This window comes from Passer montanus, unplaced genomic scaffold (assembly GCF_014805655.1).
Source record: "Passer montanus isolate IOZ18808 unplaced genomic scaffold, ASM1480565v1 scaffold12, whole genome shotgun sequence".
NCBI classification, from domain to species: domain Eukaryota; kingdom Metazoa; phylum Chordata; class Aves; order Passeriformes; family Passeridae; genus Passer; species Passer montanus.
The window spans coordinates 771,627-796,663 of record NW_024358722.1 but is presented as its reverse complement, the minus strand read 5'-3'; the positions used below and the strand labels follow the sequence as shown (position 1 = coordinate 796,663).

The following is a 25,037-nucleotide window of genomic DNA, read 5'->3' as shown; positions in this document are numbered from 1 at the left end:
ATGACACTGTCAAGTACTTTTATATTTTTATACACCCCATTGTTTGTAAATATCCTCTGGTAAGCTTGAAAATAAAATTTATTTCCCTATCAGACTCTTTCTTTTTATTTACATGAATTATCTCTCCTATCAAATGTTATTAGGAGTAAATGGTTCTATACTTTCTTGTTTGTGGATTTATTAAATATGTCATTCAGCCAGCAGGAACTCCTTTTACATTCATCCTGTCACTATTCTCTTTATAGAAATATCTTCAGTGATGTCAAGGCATCTTGATTTTATTCAAGTACCAAAGCTTGAATACATTTTAAGTATCCTTAGTGCATGTTTGTTACTGACAAGTTTTGATTCCACTAGTAAATATTTCACTCTGATCTCTCAGACCCCCAAACCATTGTCCATTCTCTGCTCTGTGTGCTGGTTTCTGTATTTGCAGTGTTTTATTTCCACTCATACTGCTTTGAGTAGGTCGGTCCAGAGGTTTGGCGTGCTGCAGGCTTATTCGGAAACAGCCATCACACATTTTGTGATAGTATTTGAAATTACTTTAGTAACAGTTCATTAAATCCAGCAACAGGTGGGAGGGGAGACTTTGATTCTGGCTTATCTTTCTTGTCAGCATGTACAAGTCTGTGGTGAGGCAGCAGGGCAAAAAAATTAAAACAGTCCCCCATCTTCTCAGGATTCATCAGCATATCATAGCTGTGAAGTAACTGCTCACGAGTTGCTGTGTCACCTGAATTCTGCAAGAGTACCTGGAAAAAAAAATGCAGGTTAGAGCCCCTCCTGCTTTCCTGCACAGCTGCAATCCCTTCTTGCATCCTTTTCACTTAACGGTGCTGTGATGGTTGGCAGAACTGGTGAGATCACTGATGGTGATCCACAGCCCATACACCGATACACGTTTTGCATTAAATGCTCATAAATATAATATGATCAATTTATTTTCAGGGATCTGGAGCAACTTGCATCTAGCACAAGCAACTCTCTGATCTCACACCTACATTCTATTTTGAACAACTTCATTTAAAAACCAAAGATTTTTACTAAAGCTCTTGTACTGCTTAAGAGTATTGCCTGGGGATTGAGAGAGCTCTACAGCTGCGAACACTTTGTACCTGCAGTCGGAGGTCAATGCCCATGTTCTTTAAAAACTCCCTCTGTTTTATAGGGCCTAATGTAGCTGTTTTCCCCTGTGCCATCTTTCGAAGGTAGCTGAAATCAACATCTGCTGTCAGGTCTGCTGTGCCTGGAGCACTCAGCACATCGTGAAGTTTGTGATTCCGGAAACCCTGAAAATGAAATTGGAAGATTACACTCAGCTGTAGTCCAACCATTGTAGCTGGGGCCAGCAAAAATTAAGCTGCGCCTTTGAGTGGTGACAACAGCAAATTATACATGGAAAATTTGAGATAAACATAGCAAGAACTCAGATTACCTGCTCCATCTGACAGAAACCCTGCTGGGTACTAATTAAACAGGAATTACTCAGTTTTATGCAATTTTTACTATTATGCCCACCTGTGAACTTTATCTCACAAGAACCTAAGGATCAAAGATAACAGAGTCTTTTGGTTTATGCCTTACCCGGAAGGTGTCAGTTTTGGTTCCGTCGTGGCCGTAATCTGCAACCAGAGCAGCCCCACCATCCTTCTCTATCCGAGAGGCCAGCCGCTGCACAATGACACCGGCCTCAGGACACACTTCCACGTGGTCTCTTGTTTCTTCTGGCTAGTGCAGAGTTCAAAGACCACAACACCTGTATTAGCAGACGAGCACAAGGCAAGTACCCCTCACACTTGGTGTCTTGGGGCTGTTGCTCTGCTGGGACATGCAGGTACAGGAGGTGCATTCCAGTCTACCTACACTGGCTTGAGCTAGTTTTTGCTATCACTCATTCTCAATTAGTATTTTCTGAGTGCTGGATTTCAATCCTCTCTTCAAAAACCTGTAGTCAAATGCTAATTTTTCTACCAAGAATATCTGTATCAGGTGAAACTTCCTTACTTAAGGAAAATAGTGCTTCAGCTGTGCACACGCTTCTGAGAGGCGTTGCTCTGTCAAACTTTGTAGCTCTATTTAATCTCCAGTACTTCATTTTGTAGCTTTGAGTATCCAGTGCACTTCAGGAAGAAACCCCAGCCACTTTCCATTGAAGGTCAGCCTGGCACTGAGCAGGCAGCTGCCCTGAGTACCCTGCAGCAGGCTGAGAGCCTGGCTGGGGCAGGGCCACTCTTGACATGGTGATGCCACACACACACAGTGGCGAACTGCCCGTCACTTGCTGCCTCGGCTTGCTGAGACATTTTGTGTTCCAGCTCCTATTCTGCAAAGTTTGATACACGTGATAATTTTTGTGCTGTGGTTTCACAGCATACAAGGCTAAATGCTTTGAAATTTTAAGCTCTATTCATTTACAGACTGAGAGCCCTCTTCTTGCTGTCACAGTAACTGAGAAGCACTAAATGTACTTGAAAGAGTCAATAAAGGATGAGCCCGGTAGGCATAACCTCACCTGAATAAAATTTTGTGTTGCAGGGGTCCTGGATGGTGACAGGACAAACCGCAGCTTGTCAGGAACTTCTGGATCAATGTCAACCAACACCTCACGCCAGCCTTTCTCCGTTCGCTGTTCAACGAGCCCAAGGTACTCATGTTACACTCAACAGGCACCACAGCACCTTGTTCAATTGAACTAATATGTCAAGCCTTTTCACAAAGGTTTTAGGAACAATACATTATTAACAAAGACTATTCATTCTTATTTAATTCCAGTAACTGCCTTAGAAAAAGCTTGTGGTGGACTCTCATCTGCAGAGCCAACAAATACAGGTTTAATTATACTTAAAGGGGATGAATGATGCTCTGAAGAAACATGCTGCCTCTTCTATTGACAGTGCAACGTTTAACTTATGAAAATTAAAGATTTCATTCTACTGGTAATTTTTATAAATTAGCTACTTCTGAATCATATCTAGCCTCTATTTTGCTGCTCTCATTACTATTCAAGTGAAAGCCCTTCAGTCTTTTGTTAGTAATATTACAGAAAATAATGTGGAAATTAAAGCTGTGTTTATGTAGCACAAGGAATAAAAAACTCCAAAACCTTGAGTTATTTTAGCAGAAAGAAATCCTTAGCTTTCCTCAAGTTTTTCCATTCAAAAATAATTACTAATTTTACATTTTTCAGCTGAATTAAGCCTTATATTTGTCCAATGCAGTTAGAATTATTTCATCACCGGAGACACGGCATGTGACTAGCTTGGCACCTTAATTCAGCTCTTTCTCAAAGAGAAAAAGTGTTTAAGCAGATGGTCACAATTAAAATAATAATGCTTGCTATACCTGAAACTTATGTATTGGCAGGGCATCAAAGAACTCATGTGCTAGGTAAAAGCTGTAACCTGTGGGGAGGTTAAAAAGAACTCCATTAAATGATTAACATTTCCAGAGCAGTTCCCAGTTTAAAATATTTTAATGATTTTTAATGAATTAAGCTAGTTAATGTGGCTGTGGAAAAAATATAATTACTTCCAGCTTGCACACATTTAAGATGCCATTTCTACAGCTAGCTCTAGCTTCCAGGCAATGAATTTTAGATCACTATCTTGTGAAAGGAGATTCAGGTAAAGCCAGTAAAGGGTTTTTTTCCCCCCCATGAAAATAAAAAAGTCAAATATAGGAAATTGGGTAGCTATCTCCAAATGAAGGAAGACAGAGTAGGTAGCAGTGATGAAAATGAACCAAGATCCTGCCTCAGACTCATACAAGTACAAATATGTATACAACTACTTTTCTGTCCAGTGTGAAGGCTAGCAGGGAGCCCTCTGCTGTCAAAAGCTGTCAGTGAAGGAAAGGCACCATCCCTTTAACGAGGCATTCAAGCTCCTTACCTGGTGGCACATCTTGAATGTCTCTGTACCAAAAAATGGGAATTCCAGTCTTGCTAATGCCTTTCATGTAAGCAGGCTCGTCCTCAGGGCTTGGCTGCACCTTCCCTCCTGTCAGCATCACTGCTTGGATCTCGCTGAGTTTGGGGCTCACTTCTACCAGATGAACAGAGACATCACATTTACTAAGAACAGAGGCGAGCTGCTTGAAGACCTAAAAAGGCAGATGAATTCTATTAGGTGCAGTCTTGTGCAGTGTACATTAAAGGTTTAAGTATTAACCTTTCTTCTCACTATTTACTATTCACTATTAACTATTCAAGGTAAGAGATTTTAGTTGGCTTTCACTAACAAAACAATCTCGGTGAGAGAGACTGCATTTTGCTCCTTCAGTAGGAAGTGTGAGTTTCTTCATAAATCTTAATAAAAGCTTCTACACTTCAAAAAAAGTTGGCTTTACATTACAGGGCTGTAAGGACAACAACATGAAATGCTAATTTGGAAGAGCAGGAGCAGCTCCTCTAAGATCTGTAGAAGGTCTAGCATTAGAAGACAAACGGATCAGTTTTCCCTGCCACCTTGAAGAAGTGTTTGATATTCCACATTTCACTACTTTTATTAACATATGTAAATAGAATAAAAGTTCTTATGTGGTGCTAAGTCCCATTAGCTATTTGTTTATGAATCAGCAGCATTTTAATAAAGACAACCATGCAGGCATGACTGAACACAAAGCATTAACTCAAAAGAAATAAGGCCCTGAAATGCCCAAAGGAATTAACACAGATTTCATTCTGTGTTACTGTGCTCCCCTGTTCTGTTCCTTGCACTAAGGCCTCCATCTCAATTACACATAGCAACACCTTCCTAGATGGTTTTCAGTTTGGATAACGTTTCCCTGCACAGAAATAATTTACAATGGAGTATTCCTGCCCTCCCCTTCTATCCAGTGGTGTTTGGAAGGTCACAGGTGTGTCCGTGCAGTGTGCTGGCCCCTGGTCTGCTTCTATCTGAGAGCCCTGGTCCCAGAAACTCATCCATTCTAATCAGAGTCTGAGCTGCCAGCCTGACTGAAGAGAGCTGGCTCCCAGGGAAGGGTAAACCCTGACAGCAAATCATCTTCCCTGTAGCTTATGGAACACAGGCAGAAACACAGCTCACAGGTGGCTTTCACCTACCCGCAGGATGTCCTCGGTGAGGGTGCCCCGCCCTGGGCCCAGCTCCACCAGCTGGAAGGTGGTCGGTTTGCCCATGGCCATCCATTCACTAATGTACCATATTCCTATTAACTGGCAGTGAGAAACAACACACAGGGTTACAGAAGTAACTGCAGCACTCGTGGAAAATCACGCCTGCCTTTTGTCTGATAGTAACTGAAATAACACGGCAACATTCTGTCTCAATATTTTAAAGTTAAGAAGAATTATGATACATAAATCACATTATTGTCTTTAAATATTAACATTGGTCATTGATTTCTGTCTGCTTCAGGAGCAGAAGCAACTCTCCATCAGTAAATGTGAGGAGTCTGTTCTGGCTGGAGCAGGAACTTTCACCTAAATGCAGGTCACTGCCCAGGTGCCTTTGGAGAAGTGTTCTTCCTGACAATGCATTTACCAAAGCATCCCTGAGAACAGGATTTAGCCAATCTTCACTTCTGGAAACAATACACAAACCAGAGTGAGCCAGTCCAAACTCTGGAGATTATTTTTGAGGAGCATTTTCACACTGGAAAATCACCATAACTCTTTTTATTTATAAGCAAGTTCTGTATGAAAATAAACAATTACTAAGTACAGATGGTGTTTCAGACAATGGACTTTTAGAAAAACAAAACCCCCTTTCCTCCCTCAAAACTAATTTTTCTCTTGGGAAGTAACTTGAACCTTATGATTGCTACTCCAGTATTTTGACATTGATAAGGTATCTGAACACTGGCTTGGAAATCACTTGGGATGGAAATAGGAAGGGACCACACTGGGCCATCTCGACCACCCTCCCTGTTCAACTATGTCATCCTAGAGTACATGGCACAGGATTGTGTACAGATGGTTCCTGAATGAACAGTGAGGGAAACTCCACAGCCTTTCCAGGCAATCTGAGTGCCAGTGCACAGTAAAAGGATTCCAGCCAGGCCCGCGTGATTGAAGTACAACAAGTAACTTAAGAGCAAGGAGCTGCGTTACCTCTCCGAACACCTGGCTTATTTCAGGCGAGGTGATGAAGTCCCCGCTCTCGCCGACGCCGCCGCGCCGCGTGTAGTAACCCTGGGGGGACAGGCACAGGGTGAGCGGCGAGCGGGGCCGAGGCACAGCCCCCCGGCCCGGCCCGGCCCCGCCGCACCTGCCCGGGGTTGGTGAGCGCCTCCCGCATGTACTCGGCCACCGTGACCGGCCCGCTGGCCCGCAGCTTGCGCGCCAGGTGCCGCAGCATGGCCCGCTCCCCGCCGGCCGCCTCCGCCTCGGCCCCCGCGCCCGAGCACAGCCGCGCCGCCGCCGGAGCTGCGGGGAGAGCAGGGGAGAGGGGCTCAGCGGGGCGGCCCCGAGAGGAGCGCGGAGGAGAGCGGGAGGAGAGGCGGCGCTCACCGCGGGCAGCGGCACCGGGACGGGGGAGCCGCCGGCGGCCTGCCAGGAGCGCGTGGCGCGCCAGCGGCAGCACCATGGCAGCGGCTCCTGATGCGGATCCCGCTCCTCCTCCTCGGTCTTCTTCCTCTTCTTCTGCTTCTTCCTCCTCCTCCTCCTCCCCTCCGCCCGGTCCGGCCGCCCCCGGGAGCCGCGGCTCGGGCCGGACGCGCGTCACGGGGCTGCGCGCGGCGCTTCCGGCGGCGGCGATGGCGGCCGCGCTCTGGGACTTCGGCGTGGGGCACCGGAGGAAGGCGGGTGGCGACAGCGGCGAGGAAGAGGGCGACGACGATGGGGATGAAGAAGCAGAAGGCGGAGATGAGGGAGAGTTCACGCTGGAGGAGGTGCTGCGCCTCGGCGGCACCAAGGTGAGGGAGCGGCGGGAGGAGCACGTGGCGGCCGGGACCCCAAACCCGGGATGCGGGACGCGAGGTGCGCGGGGGCCCACGCAGGAGCTGGGAACAAGTTCTTTGCTCAGGGGCTGGTGAGGCACTGGGACAGGCTGCCCAGAGAACTTGTGGGTGCCCCATCCCTGGGAGTGCCCAAAGCCAGGCTGCATGGCCCTGGTCTAGGGAAAGGTGTCCCTGCCCGTGTCAGGCGGGGTGGAACTAGATGGTCTTTAAGGTCCTTCCCAACCCAAATCATTCAGGGATTCTGTGGGGAAGCCGTGGGAGTCTTGGCAAACCTTGCAGCAGATCTGCCCGTGACAGCTGTGCCCTGTCTCCGCAGCAAGATTACCTCATGCTGTGTGCCGTGGACGAGGAGAGCGAGATGGTGGACGGGGGCAAGAAGGACACGATCGATGACCTGAAGGAGGGAGAGGTGGAGGCGTTCATCAGCTCCCTGGGGATCAACAAATATGCAAAGAGTTGCCTGGTGGTGGAGGGGGATGAGGATGATGGTGGCAGCAGGGAGAAGGAGAAACTTCCAAAGAAAGAGAAAAGCAAGAAGGAAACAAATAGTCCTTCAGTAGAGGGGAAAAAAGAAAAAAAAGGAAAGGAAAAGGCAAGCAGTCTGAAAGATAGCAAGAAGAAGAAGGCTGGTAGTGATCAGGGCCAGCAGTCTTCCGCTAAGAAGGAAAGGCTGGAAGAAGATTTTGAATTTCACGCTAGGCAAGCAATCCTGATCAAACCGGGGGGAAAGTGGTATGATCTAGAGTACACCAATGAATTCTCTACAGAGCCACAGAATCAGACACTTCTGTCCAAGTATAAGGCCCTGGCCCAAAAGCTGTATGAACACGAGAGAGACCTGTTTAAGAATAAGACAGACTATCAGAAGGGGGCCTCTTCTGCATGGATTAAAACTGTTGTGTCCTCGGGCACCTTGGCTGACAGGATGGCAGCAATGACCCTTCTCATCCAGGACAGTGCTGTCCACAGTCTCCAGTTTGTTGAGAACTTGATAAGTCTCGTAAAGAAGAAGGGCAGCAGGCAGCAGAGTCTTATGGCTTTGGATACTTTCAAGGAGCTCCTCATTACAGACATCCTACCAGACAATCGGAAGCTGTGGTCTTTCTCACAGCGACCGCTGAACAACATAGGGCAGATGTCGAGTGGCAACAAGGACTCAAGAGACAGGCGGCTGATACTCTGGTACTTTGAGCATCACCTGAAGCTGCAGATAGCAGAGTTCGTGCAGGCCTTGGAAACGCTGAGCCACGATTGTCTGACAGCCACGAAATCCCGAGCGCTGGCAGTTTCCCACGAGCTGCTCTGCAACAAGCCCGAGCAGGAGAAAGCTCTGCTGGTTCTGCTGGTGAATAAACTGGGTGACCCTCAGAACAAGATCGCCACCAAAGCCTCTTATCTTTTAGAGACCTTACTTCACAAGCATCCAAATATGAAGGGAGTAGTGTGCAGTGAGGTGGAGAGGCTTCTGTACCGCTCAAACATCAACGTGAAAACTCAATATTATGCTATCTGCTTTCTAAACCAGATAGTTCTTAGTCACGAAGAAAGTGCACTGGCTAACAAGCTGATAACTTTGTACTTCTGCTTTTTCCGGAACTGTATAAAGAAAAAAGATGTTGAATCCAAAATGCTCAGTGCACTTCTTTGTGGGGTGAACAGAGCTTACCCTTATGCTGAGACTGGTGATGAGAAAGTGAAAGAGCAAATGAACACCTTGTTCAAAGTTCTGCATCTTGTGAACTTCAGTACCAGTGTCCAGGCCCTGATGCTGCTGTTCCAAGTGATGGACTCTCAGCAGACTGTTTCGGACAGGTACTATACAGCACTGTACAAGTAAGTGGCAGGTTTGCATTTTTATATAAATTTCATTTTAAGAAGTAGTCACCATTAATTTAAAGTTGTAGAAACACTTTGCTTTTAAGATCATGGTAGTTTTGTGTTTTGTTGTCTGAAATTCCTGATGTTTTTTAGGATCTGGAAGAAAATGCATGTGATTTCTTTGATTTAACATGAGGATAAAAACAAAAGATAGGGATAGGTCCTGAGAACACGTGTATTTCATCCTTTGCCACTCTTCTGGTGGCTTTACTTTCAGATATTATTTGAAATTAATTGATAACTATTCCTTCTGAAATCGCTTTTACAGGTACTAGCCTGTAAAGTAATTAGACCTGTAAATTAGGATGTGCATTTCATCCTTTGCCACTCTCTTGGTGGCTTGCTTTACTTCCAGATGTTATTAGAAACTAATTGATAACTATTCCTTCTGAAATCACTTTTACAGGTACTAGCCTGTAAAGTAATTAGGCCTGTAAATTAGGCCTGTAAATAGCCTAAAATATTATTTTGGGGTTTTTTTATCCTTATTTTGAGGAGGAGGAATATTATCTTAAATTTTACAGATTATTTAATTTGTGTATCTAGAAAGCCTTGTGTTATAAAAATACTGCTTTTTTTCTTGTCCTAGCTGATTGTTTAGACTCTTTATAGGATCCTTACAGGCTTCTATTAGATGACCAAGGGGAGGTTACTAATTTTTTAAAAAGGGAATTCCGGTTCCCTGAGAATGTGCAGTGTATTTAAGGGCCTTACTGTGAATGGCAGCCTGGAAAAAAATTTGAGCTGTAAATGAACTTGCCAGTACAAATCTCTAATCTGATTGTGAAGTGTGCTGATTTTTAACCATTTGCTTTCTTTTTTTAAACAAGTAAACACATCAGATTAGTTTCTTAACACTGAGTATCTCAAATTTTGAAACCGTTTTCAGTTGAACTCAGTTTCTTTTTATTTCCTTGCAATATTTTGTTTAGCAAGGCAGTTTGTTTTTTTTAAAAATCTTCAGTGTCTCATATATATCCAGAAATATTACACAGCTCTTGACAGTTCAGGACTGATCTTAATCTTGCAATATTTTGTTTAGGAAGGCAGTTTGTTTTTTTTTTTAAATCTTCAGTGTCTCATATATATCCAGAAATATTACACAGCTCTTGACAGTTCAGGACTGATCTTAATGGTTTGAGTACTGAGGAGCAAGCTGTCACTAGTTTTTTAGATGGCACTGTGAAAAATGTAGGTAATAGTTGTTAATAGCAGTTGTTCTCCTGTGTGCATTGTGACATTCAGCAAAATTTCTCCTGTGTGTCCTACAGGAAGCTTCTAGATCCTGCTTTAGCAACGTGCTCAAAGCCATCCATGTTTCTAAATCTTGTCTATAAGTCTCTGAAGGCAGATGTTGTGCTGCGGCGAGTGAAGGCCTTTGTGAAGAGGCTGCTTCAAGTCACTTGTGGACAAATGCCACCCTTCATTTGTGGAACCCTGTACCTTCTGTCTGAGCTTCTGAAAGTAAAACCAGAGTTAAGGGTCCAGTTACAGGATCACATGGTATAAGATGGTTTCTTTATCTCATTGCTTTTTCAATAAGAGCTGTTTTCATAAGCATCTTTTCCTAACCTGTTTTTTAGTAACCATTTGCTAAGATGTTTCTTAGATGGGGAGGGACCATTATTGTTGTGTGTTCTAAGCAGTAAAGTTCAATTTTAAGTGCTATATCAAGGACAAAAATCTGTATTTCTTAAACATCAACCATCATTTGTTTAATTTTTTTAAAGTAGCTCAAGAATTTTATGTGTGTTTTTCTAAAAAAATCAGAATAAATATGGAAAGAAAAAGTTGTTTGCTAATGTTTTCTGGTTTTTAGGGGTCAGATGATGAAGAGTGCTTTAAGGATCATGAGGACGCTGAAGATGATGAGGAAAAATTTGTGGATGCTGACAAAGAAGAAGAAGATGAAAAGAGAAGTACTGTGGAAAGTTCTGCTAAAACAAACAATTCAAACTCATCAGCCTCATGGGTGCATCATCGGAATATGGGAGGTAAATCAGCAAGAAAATACATACTTTAACAGCTAAGAGTCCATAACAGGGACATGTTGGTCAAGAGTTGTTGTAAGATTAAGTGATTAAAACATTATTTTAGTTTTTAAATTGAAGTTTGGTTGAAAGCAACCAGTCAGAGCAATTTATCTGTTACCTCAGCAGTAATGAAAAGACTCTTTGACTGCTGTATTTCACTGTGGAGGGCAGCTGAATACAGCCTTTTCCTGGCCTGTCCAGCTGGGAGTGATGGGCAGCATTACTGTTGTGGGGAAATGAGGATAATACTCTTGTAAAGTTGCCTGAGAAAATTTGTTTTGCTCCCCTCCACCCCACAGGCAGGAAGAGTGAAGCTTCCTATGATCCTATGCACCGAAGTCCTTTATACTGTGGTGCTGAAAATACAAGCCTTTGGGAACTGAAGAAGGTGGGACATTCTTGAATTGTCGTTGTTGAGTTGAAAAGTGTGGCCCTTATATGAAGAGAGAAAAAAGAACTTGGTTATTCTTGAAGTAGCTGCTTGAGTAACAGCAGAAAGGTTAAAGCTGACACTTTGTTCAGTTCTAAGCTTGTATATGTTCCATACAATACTGATGTTCTTGAGTAGGGAATAGGAATCTTTAGAGTGGAGATTTGGACAATAATTATATTTTTTGACTATTGGATCTTAGCTTTGATCATTAAAGCTTTTCAGTGTTGACTTAAATAAAATTGTAAGTGAAAATGTTTTTAATGCAAATAAAAGATTAGAAGTTGAAGTTCTTCAGTTGTTAAACTGCTTCATCAGCCTTGCATTACTATGTGTATGTCTGTTATTTGGTAAGTCACAGATTGGTTTTACAGCATATTTTTTAATTAGAAATAAATTAATGACTCATGTTTTTCAGCTTTCTGAACATTTTCATCCATCTGTGGCCCTGTTTGCAAAAACAATTCTAGAAGTAAGTACTTTTGCTAGCTTGTTGCTTTGAAGTTTGATATTTTATGTCGGATGTCTTTTGCCATTTGAAAAAATGCGTTATAAAGTCTCCTTGCACTTTGTGGGTAACCAGCAGCTCTGCAGAACTCGATCATACTCTCAAATGCCAAGCTTTTCATGGAATTACAATGTTATGTGTAAAGGAGACTGCTTACTAAAGTTCTAATTTTGTAGAAATGTAGGTATTGTATGATTCTTAAAGCTTTATTAGAGTTTTTGTATATTTTTATTTAATTTTTTATTTTTATTTAATTTTTATTTAATTTTTATTTAATTTTTTTAAATATGGGAAACTCTCCAACAGGAAGAAATTATTTTTAAAATACTGTTGTATGCCAAAACCACTCAAACTTTCAAAAGTATGTATTTAAAATATGTAATTTTCATTTACATATATGGTATTGAAATGATGTTGAGTATTAACTGCTGTTAGCACAGTACATTGGAAGGCAGTTTGTCACTGAAACAAAGCAAAGGAGTTGTGGTTTAGTTAAGCAAATAGTGAAATTGCAAAAAGGAACCTGATCAGGGTTATGTGGTATAGCATCCCTAAGTCTTTATCTTTTTAAAGTATATTTTAATGTTATTGAACTGATTGAGTCCTCTGTGTTTAGATGGTGTCTTTAAAGTAAAGACCTTAATGATCTTTGGCTTTTTCCCTCTTTCAGGGAAATCACATTCAGTACTCCGGTGACCCTTTGCAGGATTTCACGTTAATGAGGTTCTTGGATCGCTTTGTGTACAGAAACCCCAAGCTCAGCAAAGGCAAAGGTAGGCACTTCTCTGTACCACGTGATCTTGGTTATAGGTGCTGGCTGAATTGTCCTTCTCTCAGATTGGCCTTCTCAAACATTTGGGGTGCATGTGGTGGAACAGAGGAGTGGGATCTGTCTGCAGGGCTGTGGGACAGATGTCTGCAAGCCAGAACCAGCTGACAGTCACATCCTGCTGCCCCTCACACCCTCAGTGCAGAACTGCCCACTTTGCAGGAATAAGCAAGGCATGGGAGGTGTAAACACTGCAGAGTGGTTGAGGCTAGAAGGGACCTGTGAAGTCATGGGCTCAAGCAGAGACACCTGGAGCAGACTTTCCAGATGGCTTTTGGTCTCCTCCAAGAGAGGAGACTCCACTGCTGTTCAACCTGTGCCAATGCACAGTTGTGCTCACAGTGAAAAAGTGTTTCCAGGTGTTCAGGTGGAATCTCCTTCATCAAGTTAGTGACCCATCACTTGATTCTCTGTAGTGTGCCCATGTCTGCCTTATGCTGGGGAGCCCAGACCTGTCACAGGGCTACAAGTATGGTCTAACAAATGCCAGGAAAACCATCAGCCTTCTTTGCTGGAGGGACATAGTGTTGGCTCACAGTCACCTGAGTGTCCACCAGGACTCCCAGGGTGTTCTTCCCCAAGCTGCTTTCCAGCTGGGCAGCCCCCAGTGTATACTGGTACCTGGGATTGCTCCTCCTTCAGCGCAGGACTTTGCCTTTCCCTTGTTAACCTGCAGGAAGTCTCTGTCTGCCCATTTCTCCAGCCTCTAGAGGTCATTATGGATGGCAGCACTGGTCTGTCAGCTGCTCCTAACAGTTCTGTATCAATAGTCATAAAATAAAAATTCTCTCTGATTTATGTTCTGATACAGAAAACACCAGCAGTGTGGTAATGCAGCCAAAGAAGAAGCAGTTTATGAAGGATATGCAGAATCTTGCAGGTAAGTCTGCCCCTTAAATCAGTTAAGATTATGATGACTAAAAAGTCCTTGGTTGGTTGATGTAGATGTGTCATGTGTACTGTCTATACTGTTTGTCTTAGCAGTAAAAGAAAGTGCCATCCATCAGGAGTGCAGTGGTCCTGCCTGATGTTCAGGATCAGACCTCATCTTCTTGTAAGGATGTATGGAATCTTCACAGATGGAATTTGGATCTATTTAATAATTTAAAGAAAAAATTATGTAGAGAAAGTCACTTATTTTACAGCTATTTTTATTCTGTTTATTATGATTGAAAAATGACTTAAAATACCAGAAAAATGGATCTATATAATTATTTAAATCACATTCAGTTCTTTCATTAAATGATATGGATTGCTCCATACAATGCCACAGCTGCAGCTGTTGTTAGGATGTTGTTAGCACTGTTATTTTGCTAAGAGTCTTCCTGCCTCCAGAAATAAGCTGCCTTTTGTCCAGTCCCACTGTTTCCAACAATCAAGAGTAGGATTTAGTTTAAGAACCAGCAGTTAAAAAACCAGAGCAAACTATAGTAAAACATGTTGCTTAAGGACAGAAGAGGCACCATCTTCAGTGTCAGTGTCTCTGTAGCATTCCCAGGGATGTGATTTTCCACCAGCTTTGGGGCTGTTGTGTTGCAAAGAAGTTTTAGTTATGCAGATTAGTAAGTACTGATGTACTTTTATGGCTGATGTACTTTTGACAGCTGTTAAAGCTGAAAATAGAAATTTTAGCCTAATCACATTGTCACATTTTTTAGTTTATTCTGAGTTGAAGGAGCAATTTAGGAGCAATTCTGTCCTGACAAATATGCTACTAATAAATACATAAAATAGTGGTGTAAGTCTCAAGATTAAAGAAAAGCATCTTAAAAACCTGCCCCATCTGAAAAGTTTACAGTATTGTTACATTGGAGATGGCTGAAACTGAGATTACACATTTGGAGTCTTGTGTACAAAGTACTCTTGTATATGGTCAAAATTGCTTTCTGTGTTTGAAGAGGTTTTCAGATAAGCTCCACATTATTAATGGGTGACACTGGATGTCTGCTTCTGCCTGTGTGTGCTGTTTAGCCCCTGGAAAGAATAACCAGCATTTCAACTTGGGGTAAAAATCAGTTATTTTTTTTGGTTTTGCAGTCAACAGTAAGGAATTCCGGACCAAAGATGAAAGCAAAATCCCAGTGGATGAAGTGTTCTTTCACAGGTAATGGAATACTTGTGAACATTCATTTTAAGTGTTGTTTTTTTTTTAATGCACTACCATCAAAACTCACTGCATTTTTAAAGTACTCCTTGGTATTTCAAGTGTTTGCAAATTTTGATTTATTTGAGCTACTTAAGATGATAGTGCTTTTCTTGGACATAATTTTAACATTTGCCAAAAGTGCTTAGGAAAGAATATCACCTATGAACAAAGGCAATTGGGGCTTGTAGTTTAAGTAAATTAAGTAAGCTGACATTACAATAGAGAAGCCTTAAGTAATGGGTAATGATGCATGTCTTGTAAGTTGTAATTCTTACACATCAGAGATATACATAATAAAAGCTGGAATATAGCTTGTTTGTGTTATTAGCATCAAAGCTTATTAGAATGGAACAAAGTAAAAGAAAGTCAGAGGAGCTACTTTTTAGAGTATGTAGATTTGTATTACTTACAGCTCTTTCTGTTTCTTTGAATTTCCTTTGAAAGTATGATATAAAAATGCAGTTCTAGTACTAAAATTGAAGTGATATGCATTTGGCAAAAATTAGTTTTTATTAGATTTGTTTTTATTTTGATTACCTATGTCTCCTTAGGAAATTATTATTTGAATCAACTTAATTTATTATAAATTAACTGATCTTCATTTATTATAAATTAACTGATATATATTGAGGAATATACTACTAATAAATAAATAAAATAGTGGTGTTGGTTTCGAGATTAAAGAAAAGCATCTTAAAAACATGCCCATCTGAAAAGTTAACAGTATTATTACATTGGAGATGGCTGAAAATGAGATTACACTTTTAAAGTCTTCTGTACAAAGTACTTTTTTGTATGTGGTCAAAAGTGCCTTCTGTGTTTGGTGGTTCTTTAACATGAAATGAAGGTAAAAATGGCTGACAGAAGATAAAACTTAAGACCCAACAGAAGAGGGCTATGTTGGAAAATTTGATAAAACTGGATGGGTGAATGTCTTCTTTATTTTTTCCCAATTACATTCAAGTTGAATTTGATCCTTTCTTCCTTCTCAGTCTAAGGCAGATTTTTACATTTTTGTTGTGCTCTTTTATAAATTCATTATGTTAAAAATAACTTCTGCCACTTTTGGCCAGTGAAATTCTATTGTTTTAAATATTACAGTAGTGACTGATTTTTTGAAAAACAAAGGAAGTACGAGTATCTTTATTTTAGATGTGTTTGAAACCATCACTTACAGTTTTCAACTGGCAACATACATGGGAAACAATTAGCAGATTTTGTAATAAAAAAAGTCATAAAGATAATCCCCTGTAATTTTGTGTCTGAGAGCAATATATTATTTCAGATTTTATTCGAAGTTTGATAAGAAGAGAGAGAAACAAAAGCGTCTGGATGATGAAGAAAGTGTGGAAGATGTGGACGATGATGAATTTGAAAGAGTCTTGGGTAAGGCTGTGTTCTTCGTTGCAGTAACTATCCCAGTATTCCCACATTTTTCAAATTACTAATTTATCCTTTTTATAGTTCATATTGTGTAAAAGAACCAGATACAGGAGAAAGGGAGTGGGAGAAAACTTGGTTTCCAGTTGTTCCTTCTCATGAGAATTTACTTCATAAATTCAGAAGCTTAAAATAATGACCCTGTGTCTGAAAATTAGATGTTTTGCCATGCTAGAATCATAGAATAGCTTGGGTTGGAAGGGACCTTAAACATAATTTCATTCCATCCCTCCTGCCACGGGCAGGGACACCTTCCACAAGACAGGTTGCTCAGAGCTCCATCCAACCTGGCCTTGAACACTTTCAGGGATGGGGCATCCACAGCTTCTCTGGGCAGCACAGTCTAGTGCCTTACTATCCTCACAGTGAAGAATTTTTTCCTAATACCTAATCTAAACTCTTTCAGTTTGAAGCCATTCCTCCTTGTCCTGTCACCACATGCCCTTGGAAAGAAGTCCCTCTCCAGCTCTCTTGTAGCATCTTCTAGGTGCTGGAAGGCCACAGTAAGGTCACCTCAAAGCCTCCTCTTCTCCAGGCTGAACAACTTAAATACCAGGAGAGGTGCTCCAGCTCTCTGGTTGTCTTTGTGGCCCTCCTCTGGACTTGCTCCAACAGGTCCATGTACTTGCTGGATGCAACAACGTGCATATTTTTTTGTAGTAATAACATTTTTTTTCTCCCTAGATACTTTTGAAGCTGCTGATAATGCTGTTGTTGGCCAGGATGACCTTGATTTTGCTGGGTAAGACTTCAGATTAGTTCTTACTCACTCCTCTTGTTTTAATACATGTATAGAGTTTTACTCTGTGAAACTAGATAGACCTTTTTCAGAATGATTTAGAATATCACCTTGCAAAAAATCAGCAATATCAGCAAAATCAGCAATATCAGATTTATTTTGAGTAATGCAGGTTTTCTGCATGCCCCGTAATAGTCCCATAAGGATGACTTTGGGATGCTCATAGTCCTTAAGTGAGATCTGTAGTATTGGATTGTCTTAATTAATTAATTGTTTACTTTATACAATGGAGTGGCACAGTAAGCAGTGTAAAATCTTGTTTTTCATTGCCTCAGGTTTTTACTAAGTACAAGAGGAAGCAGAATGAGGCATAATGGCACTGCTGCTATAAGTACTGGCTGTAACTGGACCTAACACAGTTAATCAGCTTTGTGAGATCCAGAATCACAGAGCTCAGAGCTTTGAGTTCTCCTGCAGTCAGCACTTCCATTAATCATAGCATCATTTAGGTGGGAATGTACCTTTAGATTGATTGAGTCCAATCATAAATGATTAAGCAGCTTCTATTTTACTCAAAGTATCTATAATGCAGCATTTGAATTTGCATAGAGGCTTTTTCCCTTGAGGCAGCAGCAGAATTAAAGTCTAAACTCCTAGTGAAACTTGAAACATTTTTGTGATTTTGACTGGTGTTTAATAGAACAGTTTGTGTTTTACAGAAAAGACTTTCTGAAAAGGAGCAAACACACAGAAGAGATAAAACACTCAAGCTGTAATTTCTGCTAATTTGAGAATAGGATTGTCCCCAGAACTTCTTAAAATGGTTGACTTTTATAACACAACTGCCTATACTAATGTTGAAAACATACCTGAGTGTATAATATGTATATTTTAGGTCACAGCTTACATTTGCAGAAGTTTGCAATGATGTTGAACTTTCCTAACATAATGTTTGCCAGTAGATAGATGTCATCTAGATGCAAACAGCATTTTCCAGATGGAGTGCTAAGCTTGTTACATCTTCTTTTAGTAATATAAAAAAAAATCCCAAAGGCGGCAAGAAAGGCCAAGGTGGTGAGGGATCTGGTGCTGACTGGGAGGATTCTGATGATGAAGATGACTTCAGTGATCTGGATGATGAGGAAGTCTCCTTAGGAAGTATGGAGGAAGACTTTGAAGAGGATATGGATGAAGAGGGAGGTGTATTTATGGATGTGTCTGAAGATAATGATGACTTAGGTAAAGTGCCATTTGTTACTGAAAAACAAGAAGAAAAAGCTTTAAAAATAGGTTATCTAATATGTAACTACATATGCAAATTCTTGTTTAGTTGTCTAGGTGGGAAGTTTGGCTTTTATGCAAAGAAATTACAAGTCTTTCTCTGTACAGGGAAGTCTTAAGCATTTCCAGGCACAATCTCCTAGGTGAGAGTGGGAATTAGGCATCAAAAACTTCCAAATGAGACATGTTTCTTTCATTCTGAAAATTTATACACAAATAACTGGCTTCAGTAGGCAGAAATATTAAAAGAGCTCAAGGAGAAAAAAAAAAATCTGATAATAAACATTGGTAATTTTTCTGTTTCTTTAGACAAAAGTTAATGCTGATTTTTTTTAGATGAAGTAACTTTTATTGAAATGGCTGTCTCACAGGTAACAGTTTACTTTTGTAATACAGCTATGCTCTCAAGTTTTTATTATCACTGGAGTAGTAACTGGTTCTTGTACCTGCATGGTTTTATTTTTTCACCTGAAAAGCACAGTTTACATAGACTACAGTGCATGTGGTTGGAAAAGCAGAGATTAATGGAGTATTTCAATGAATAACTAAAGATCACAGGAAGATGACTGAGGGTAGGGGAGGTAAACTCTTCATAGCTGTTAACACAATCTTTCATTAAATTATTATTTCACCAAACTTACCATGTAGACATTCGAGGTTTACTTAATGCCTGCTTTTAGCTTTGTATTTTATGTATCATAGTATCATTCCCTTCTGGTGCTGTGGAAACAACACAGAGAACAGCACAACAAAGACCAATTTTAAATGGTCCAGCTTGAGGAAATACTAGATTTACTTGTGTGCACTGCCTTTTAAAGACTTGGACCATTATGACAAATATGCCTAGAAAGGGATTTTAGTCTCTGCTGTACTTTAAATATTTGTACATGGTGTGAAAATTGGAGACTGATGTATTTGAATTTTTTCCTATCAGACTCAAACAATGACAAGCAACTGAAATCCATCAGTAAAAAGGGCAAGAAAAAGAAAGATATGAATTTTGCAGGATCATTGGAAGGTAAGAAAACACTGACATGAAAGCTTAATAGAAATAAAATCCTCCAAAAACTTTTGTAGAGGGATTTACTACAGTAGATTATCACATTTTGGATCTAGGTTCAGACTTGAATAAAGCACAAATGAAAAGGAGGTTGTCCCTAGCCAGCCTAATTCAGAGTAACAATCTGAAGAGATTTGAGGAGATTGAAGGAGGAATTTTGAAGGATGGAGTTGTACTGGTGCTTCATGCATCTGTTACACAGATTTGTGCTATTTAATTCTTGGTTGGAAAGTCTTTTTTTCTCCTTTTGTTTTAGGGGAAGTGGGGAACAAAGATTTCCAACATACCTAATTCAGATAATCTCATTAAGAAAAAATTCTAAACATTTAAAACATGGTAAAACTTTGTTTTAGTGTCTTTGGGAACTTGAAGTTGTGTCTCATAAGAGTAATATTCTTTGTTTGAAGGATCCAGGCGAGGAAAGAAGAGAAAACTCCAAGATGCTGGTATACTGGCATCTGCAGAAGAGGTGAGTTTGAGCAGTGCTTAACAAAAAGCAACCAAGCATTTCACCTGTTGCTTTGTAACAGAATACTGAAATTTCTCTCTTTAAAGTTTGGCTACCTGCTGGATGAAAATGCTGGCTCTAAGTTTGACAATATCGGAATGAACGCCATGGCCAACAAGGATAATGCGAGTAAGTACATGCTGCAAGTAGCAGGCACTTGGAATGCTGAAATTCACTTCTTTCCCTTCAGGTTCTGTACGTGAAAAGATGAACCACTTTTAACTGGAACACAGGCTCAGAAGTCACACACAGCAGGGACAGTAGCTCAGCATCACTAAGATGGAACAGTTTTCTCTGGTGACAAGAGATGCCCAGTGCTAAATATTAAGTGGGAGTAGTGGAGTGCATAAGGATAGCTCAGCATCAGTAAGATGGGACACTTCTCTGGTGACAAGAGATGCCCAGTGCTAAATATTAAGTGGGAGTAGTGGAGTGCATAAGGCTTCAGGAAAGAGGGAGAAGCTGTTGTTGGCCCTTTCACACTGTGAACAGGGAAAGAAAGGCAGGATGCTCTTTGTCAGGCATTTGTGTGAATTCTGCTCAGGTAAAGTGTCCTTGATTCCCTGGGAAGGGAAGGCATTAAAGTATTGCTGTCTTTACCCACCTACTGGACTGTCTCCTTGCAGCATCAGTGAAGCAGAAAGTAGTTTTCCCAAAGTAATTCTAATGAACTACATGTGTATATGCAGGTTGGATAAACACTGCTGGTAATGCAAATGTGTCTAGCATTTGTGAAATACAAAGCAATGTCTAAAACTCTTGAGATGGCAGGGTTTGTTATGTGAAATGAAAAAAACCCCAGACCTTTCTCCAAAAAAAAGGCAGCTTGCATTTTATTAACTTTTATAAATACAGTAGTCAAGTTTTAATTTTTATATGATTGATCTGTATGCCACATCATGGTCAGAGGTATCCACTGGCTCCTAAATTCTCATCTTTCCTCCTACAGATGTCAAACAGATCCAGTGGGAAATAGAGCGTGACAGGTGGCTTCACAACAGGGATGTGAAAAGCATAATCAAAAAGAAGAAACAATTCAGGCACAGAGGGCTGAAAAACAAGTACAAAGGCAAGAAATCAAGACGATGAACGGGACGTGTTGATGTGGACATTTCAAAAAGAATTATTCTTAAATATTTTTTTATTTAATCACACATCTTTCTTACTTCAGTTCTTGCTGCTTAACCATGTCATCTGGTCATTCTCCCTTATGCCACGAATTCCAGACCGCTCATTGGATTTGTAATAAACTGAAAAATAGGAAAATCCATGTCAGCTCTAAGTTAGACATATCTGACAAGCAGCCTCTTTGTGGCTGGTTTCATTCAGTGTATAACCCTCCAGATCTCAATCCAACAGTCTGACACTCCAGCCATGCCTTAACAATAAAAACTTCCTGGGGAAAGTTTTAAGCCATCCTAAGGTTGGTTGTATATATTAAGATGCAACAGAAGCTTCAGCCATCCTTCTGAAGCCAGCAACTACAAACCCACCTTCCAGAATTGATGGGAACCTCTTCTGCATTGTGTATCTGAAATCTGACAAGAAAGATAAATCACAGTTACTTTCCCAGCATATATTAAGACAAATAATTAAATGCACTATTTTCTAACTAGAGTTGTTTTATCAAAATTTGTTTGAGCTCTTTAGTTACAGCCACCATTAAATAATGCAATAGGAATTTGTTTTTTTAAAAATAATTTCAGAGACTATTCAGGTTACTCATCACAGTGCTTTCTGAACTTCCTCACAATTGTGATAACCAAGTCCTGTGATTCACAGGAAGCTGCATGCCTCTCATAGACTGACATGCAGATAAAGCCAGGGAAATTTTGTTTCTTTGTACAGATTTAGATGTTCACTGCATTGTTCTGTGGGTCACTCTGACAACCCAGTAAAAATCACAACAGGTTTATGCTGTTAATTATTTACAGCATTTTGTAAAAGGATGATCACTGTTCTAGTACTAACACAAAGAAAGCAGTAAAAGCCTCGCTCTGAGTTCACTGAGCTGTTAGATTAGCCCACTGTACCTTACAGAACTGCTGTTATATAAAATATGCAAATGCATATAAGAATTGCAAAAGAGGAGAAAAAATCCCAAAGATGGATGCCCAACATCAAGTTACAATAGGCAGAAAACATCTGTTCTCCATATTTTTGTTACATGTATTTTCTAATAAAAATGCAAAGATGGCTGAAATGTAACAGCCTGGCATTATCTGGATCCTGGAAAAGAAATGCAAACTGATGTGAAGGTGAAGCTCAGCTTGTACTGGGCATGAAGACCACGCCACTGCTGAAACAGGTGGATTCTTGCCCTCCCAGCCAAGCAGCAACTGCCTTGTGGCTCGCCCTGACCCTGCAGGTAGGACAGGCTCTTTTCAAAGGGACACAGGTCTAACCAATGCTGCACCCTCTGCAGAGCAAGCCTCCCTGTAGTAACCCAACTGGTGCTTTGCTTATTCTTTCTGTGTTACCTGGGCACAGAGTCCTGAGCACCTGAGGGACTGAAGTTAAATAATGCAGGAGACAGCGCTGGTGCCTCCTGCCAGCCGGGTCTGTCCTCAGCCTGGGAAATGTCAAATCGCAAAGGCTGCGAGACCCAGCCCAGACATCCCTTCAGGGCTCAACACCAGATGCCTGAAATAGACCGATCAATTCCTGCCTCATTTGCGAACAGCCTCTCCCTTTCAAATCCTGATCTGGCCCGGTGCTGCCGCTATAGAACCGCGCAGGATTCCTCTCTGCTCCTGGTGTGGTGCTGCCCCCGAAGCACTGCTCGCGGGCTCTGGGTAGTAGAATTACAACAGCAGCTCGCTCTTCGGAGGGAAATCCTGGGGCCAGCGAGCCAGCCCTGTGCGCTGCACTCACCCAAGCCCAGTCCTGACCCCACACGCCAGGACTTCCTTACACAAGCCGGGCGGAGCACCGCCGGCGGCCCCCGCGCGGAGGAGCCTCCTCCGCCCTCCCCAGGTCCCCGCCGCCCCCGCACCTTGGCTGCGGTCCATGGCGCGGTAGAGCAGCAGCGCGCCGAGCAGCCCCGCCGCCTCCAGCAGCAGCAGCCCCCGCAGCACCCGCGCCATGGCCGCGGCTCGGCGCCTCCCGCCGCGCTGCGCAGGCGCCGCTCGGCCTCACGGGCCCGTCATGGCCGCGGTGCGAAATGTGAGCTGTGCAAAAATCCTCTCAGGAAAGGGCGGGCTTTGTTGAATATCCGGCTAATCAACGAGGAAAAGACATTAATCCTGAGGCAGGTAGCGGGTCGCAGGCGAGCGCTAGGTGATGGTCAGGTGTTAGAAATACAAATGGCTTATATCGGTAGAATTGACTTGTTAAGGTCTTGGGCTCCATAAGCTTCAGTCATCTCAGACCTAATAATGCCAGGCGGGGAGAATGGACTACTGATAGTGGACACAAAGACATCCAGCAGAACCCCCAAAACAAGGAAGAAATTTATAAAACAAACTCAGCTGGACTGGGTAAAAGGTAATTTATGGCCGGGGCAGATTGTGACCACCGACTGATGGCCACGGACCCAAGAAAACCACCGACCTACAAGAAGAGAAAGACTGAGCATGTTGACTGATTAGCATGAGAAGCAAGGCAATCATTAACTAATAGAAGATGGAAGACTAATTAATAGGGGAATTATGTTACTTGTAGCCAATGAACACTAATTCTTTAGTTTGCTAAATTTTATAAATAGTAAAAACTTCTGATAGTTGGTGTGCTTGATTCGTGGAATACCTTGGAGCACTCAGGTTTGTGCAACTCTGAAATAAATAATCAGTGTGTCTCCCGAGTGTCAAGAAAATTAATCCACGATGCCAGAGGCTTATGTCCAAAAAGGATACAGAAGAGTCCTGTAACTTTATTTGAATAAAGGCCATGGGCATTGCCCATGGGGTCTCTCACATTGTTGGGGGATACAGTCCCCTTTTTTATCCCAAGTTCCTGACTGCATCTTCCTTTTCCCTGCTGGCTGAGGTACCTGGAAGGCACAGACTTCCTGACTCGCCTGCTCTATGCTCCCCTCGAGTATGCACCCCCCTTTCATTTATATAAAGAAAGAAAAACGATTCATAATTCTATAAATTCTTTGTTCTTTTTCTCTAGGATCAGAGAAACATGGATGATGTGGCCTTGGCTGAGCAACAGTCTGTGTTGATAATAACATTTTCTAGAACTAAAAGTTTCTTCTGTTGCTTCCCTATCTATAAGTTTTTAGCCCTATCTACAAGCAGATTCACATGGTCTGTTTGTAAAGACACAATCATCTTATTCCTTGAATTTTCTTTGTCTTCTATTATTCATATTGCTATTAACTCATATTATGGGACTGACTTTATTGCCAAAATAAAAGCTCTTCAGATTTTCCTTAATAGGGACTTAATTTTCTTTGTAAGATGCTTTCCCCCTCCTCTACTAGTGTTTTGTAAGATTAGATATAATATTTTTCCTGCTCATTCTTACAGGGTGATTAATTTTCCAATTCTCTTTTCCCTGGTGGCTGAGTTTGCAAGTATTGCTAGTACTCAGTGGGATTTCTTAGTAAAGTAATTCCTGCTCTGGGGATTTTAAGTGAACAGGATCAACCCAAGCAGCAGAAGCTTAGTGTTGGAGAAAACATGGATCCAAGAAAGGAATTCATTGTGTTATCATTGTAGCAGTTGCAGCTCGAACCAGAGAGGGTCCTGGGTGAGCGTGTCATTCAGCATTGTTTGGCAAGTTCAGATCTGGAAAGAAACTGTAGTGTATTTAGGGGCTTAAAAAGTACGCCTGTAAACCAGAGAGGGTCCTGGGTCAGCGTGTCATTCAGCATATAGAATTTGCATTGTTTGGCAAGTTCTGATCTGGAAAGAAACTGTAGTGTATTTAGGGGCTTAAAAAGTACGCCTGTAGTGTTTAGGGTGAATTTATAACAGCTGTGAGACAGAGCAGTGAACTGTAAGAGGCCAAATAAAAAAGGAGCAGGCACAACATGTGAAATATGCATCTTTGTTTTAAGGAGCCCATAATCCCTTTGGGTTTGGGTCCAGACTCCTGCTGGTCCCTAGACAGAGGTTGTTTGTCATATCTTGGCACTGGCTTTTATTTCTCAGAGTTTGGAAGAGTTCAGGTGTGGAGACATGATACAGGTTGTCTCTGACATTTAGTAATTCAGTAAACCTCTCCTGCTTAGGCCAAAGGATGAGTAGATAAAGGAAAAAAGGGATCTCACACTGTTAACGTTGGACAGTTTGTGGTAGCTCAGCAGGAGA

At 41.5% G+C, this 25,037-nt stretch overlaps 2 protein-coding genes and 1 long non-coding RNA gene across 4 annotated transcripts; 1 reads left to right on the top strand and 2 right to left on the bottom strand.

Moving 5' to 3' along the window:
• Positions 1–262: 262 nt before the first annotated feature.
• On the bottom strand, positions 263–6,611 carry NDUFAF7 (NADH:ubiquinone oxidoreductase complex assembly factor 7). Its single transcript, XM_039698067.1, has 10 exons — positions 6,476–6,611; positions 6,234–6,391; positions 6,077–6,157; positions 5,069–5,179; positions 3,894–4,104; positions 3,346–3,404; positions 2,516–2,629; positions 1,588–1,731; positions 1,119–1,292; positions 263–755 (listed from the first exon to the last, which is right to left on the bottom strand). Exons 1-10 carry the CDS (start codon positions 6,549–6,551, stop codon positions 543–545), a joined length of 1,341 nt encoding a protein of 446 aa, XP_039554001.1. The 5' UTR covers positions 6,552–6,611; the 3' UTR covers positions 263–542.
• CEBPZ (CCAAT enhancer binding protein zeta) lies at positions 6,524–21,046 on the top strand. Of its 2 annotated transcripts, none has more exons than XM_039698063.1 (16): positions 6,524–6,879; positions 7,241–8,736; positions 10,074–10,305; positions 10,622–10,796; positions 11,135–11,223; positions 11,684–11,737; positions 12,444–12,546; positions 13,414–13,482; positions 14,640–14,706; positions 16,034–16,134; positions 16,873–16,930; positions 17,958–18,166; positions 19,143–19,226; positions 19,676–19,737; positions 19,824–19,905; positions 20,726–21,046. In XM_039698063.1, exons 1-16 carry the CDS (start codon positions 6,550–6,552, stop codon positions 20,863–20,865), a joined length of 3,351 nt encoding a protein of 1,116 aa, XP_039553997.1. In that variant the 5' UTR covers positions 6,524–6,549; the 3' UTR covers positions 20,866–21,046. The 2 variants fall into 2 exon arrangements, with proteins under 2 accessions (XP_039553997.1, XP_039553996.1); XM_039698062.1 differs by having other exon boundaries at positions 7,241–8,757.
• On the bottom strand, positions 20,582–22,928 carry LOC120497044. The gene is made up of 4 exons (XR_005626424.1): positions 22,772–22,928; positions 21,270–21,314; positions 20,943–21,026; positions 20,582–20,826 (listed from the first exon to the last, which is right to left on the bottom strand). It is a non-coding gene; the product is annotated as an uncharacterized LOC120497044 (long non-coding RNA).
• Between the last annotated feature and the right edge of the window lie 2,109 nt (positions 22,929–25,037).

Excerpts from the sequence above, each read along its gene's own strand:
- CEBPZ (XM_039698062.1), top strand. The coding sequence starts at position 6,550 with ATGGCAGCGGCTCCTGATGCGGATCCCGCTCCTCCTCCTCGGTCTTCT. Across the intron at positions 14,707-16,033 it reads GATGAAGTGTTCTTTCACAG|ATTTTATTCGAAGTTTGATA; the intron begins GTAATGGAATAC and ends ATATTATTTCAG. Across the intron at positions 18,167-19,142 it reads TGAAGATAATGATGACTTAG|ACTCAAACAATGACAAGCAA; the intron begins GTAAAGTGCCAT and ends TTTTCCTATCAG.
- NDUFAF7 (XM_039698067.1), bottom strand. The coding sequence starts at position 6,551 with ATGGTGCTGCCGCTGGCGCGCCACGCGCTCCTGGCAGGCCGCCGGCGG. Across the intron at positions 3,405-3,893 it reads CATTCAAGATGTGCCACCAG|GTTACAGCTTTTACCTAGCA; the intron begins GTAAGGAGCTTG and ends ACCTCCCCACAG. Across the intron at positions 1,293-1,587 it reads CCAAAACTGACACCTTCCGG|GGTTTCCGGAATCACAAACT; the intron begins GTAAGGCATAAA and ends TTTCATTTTCAG.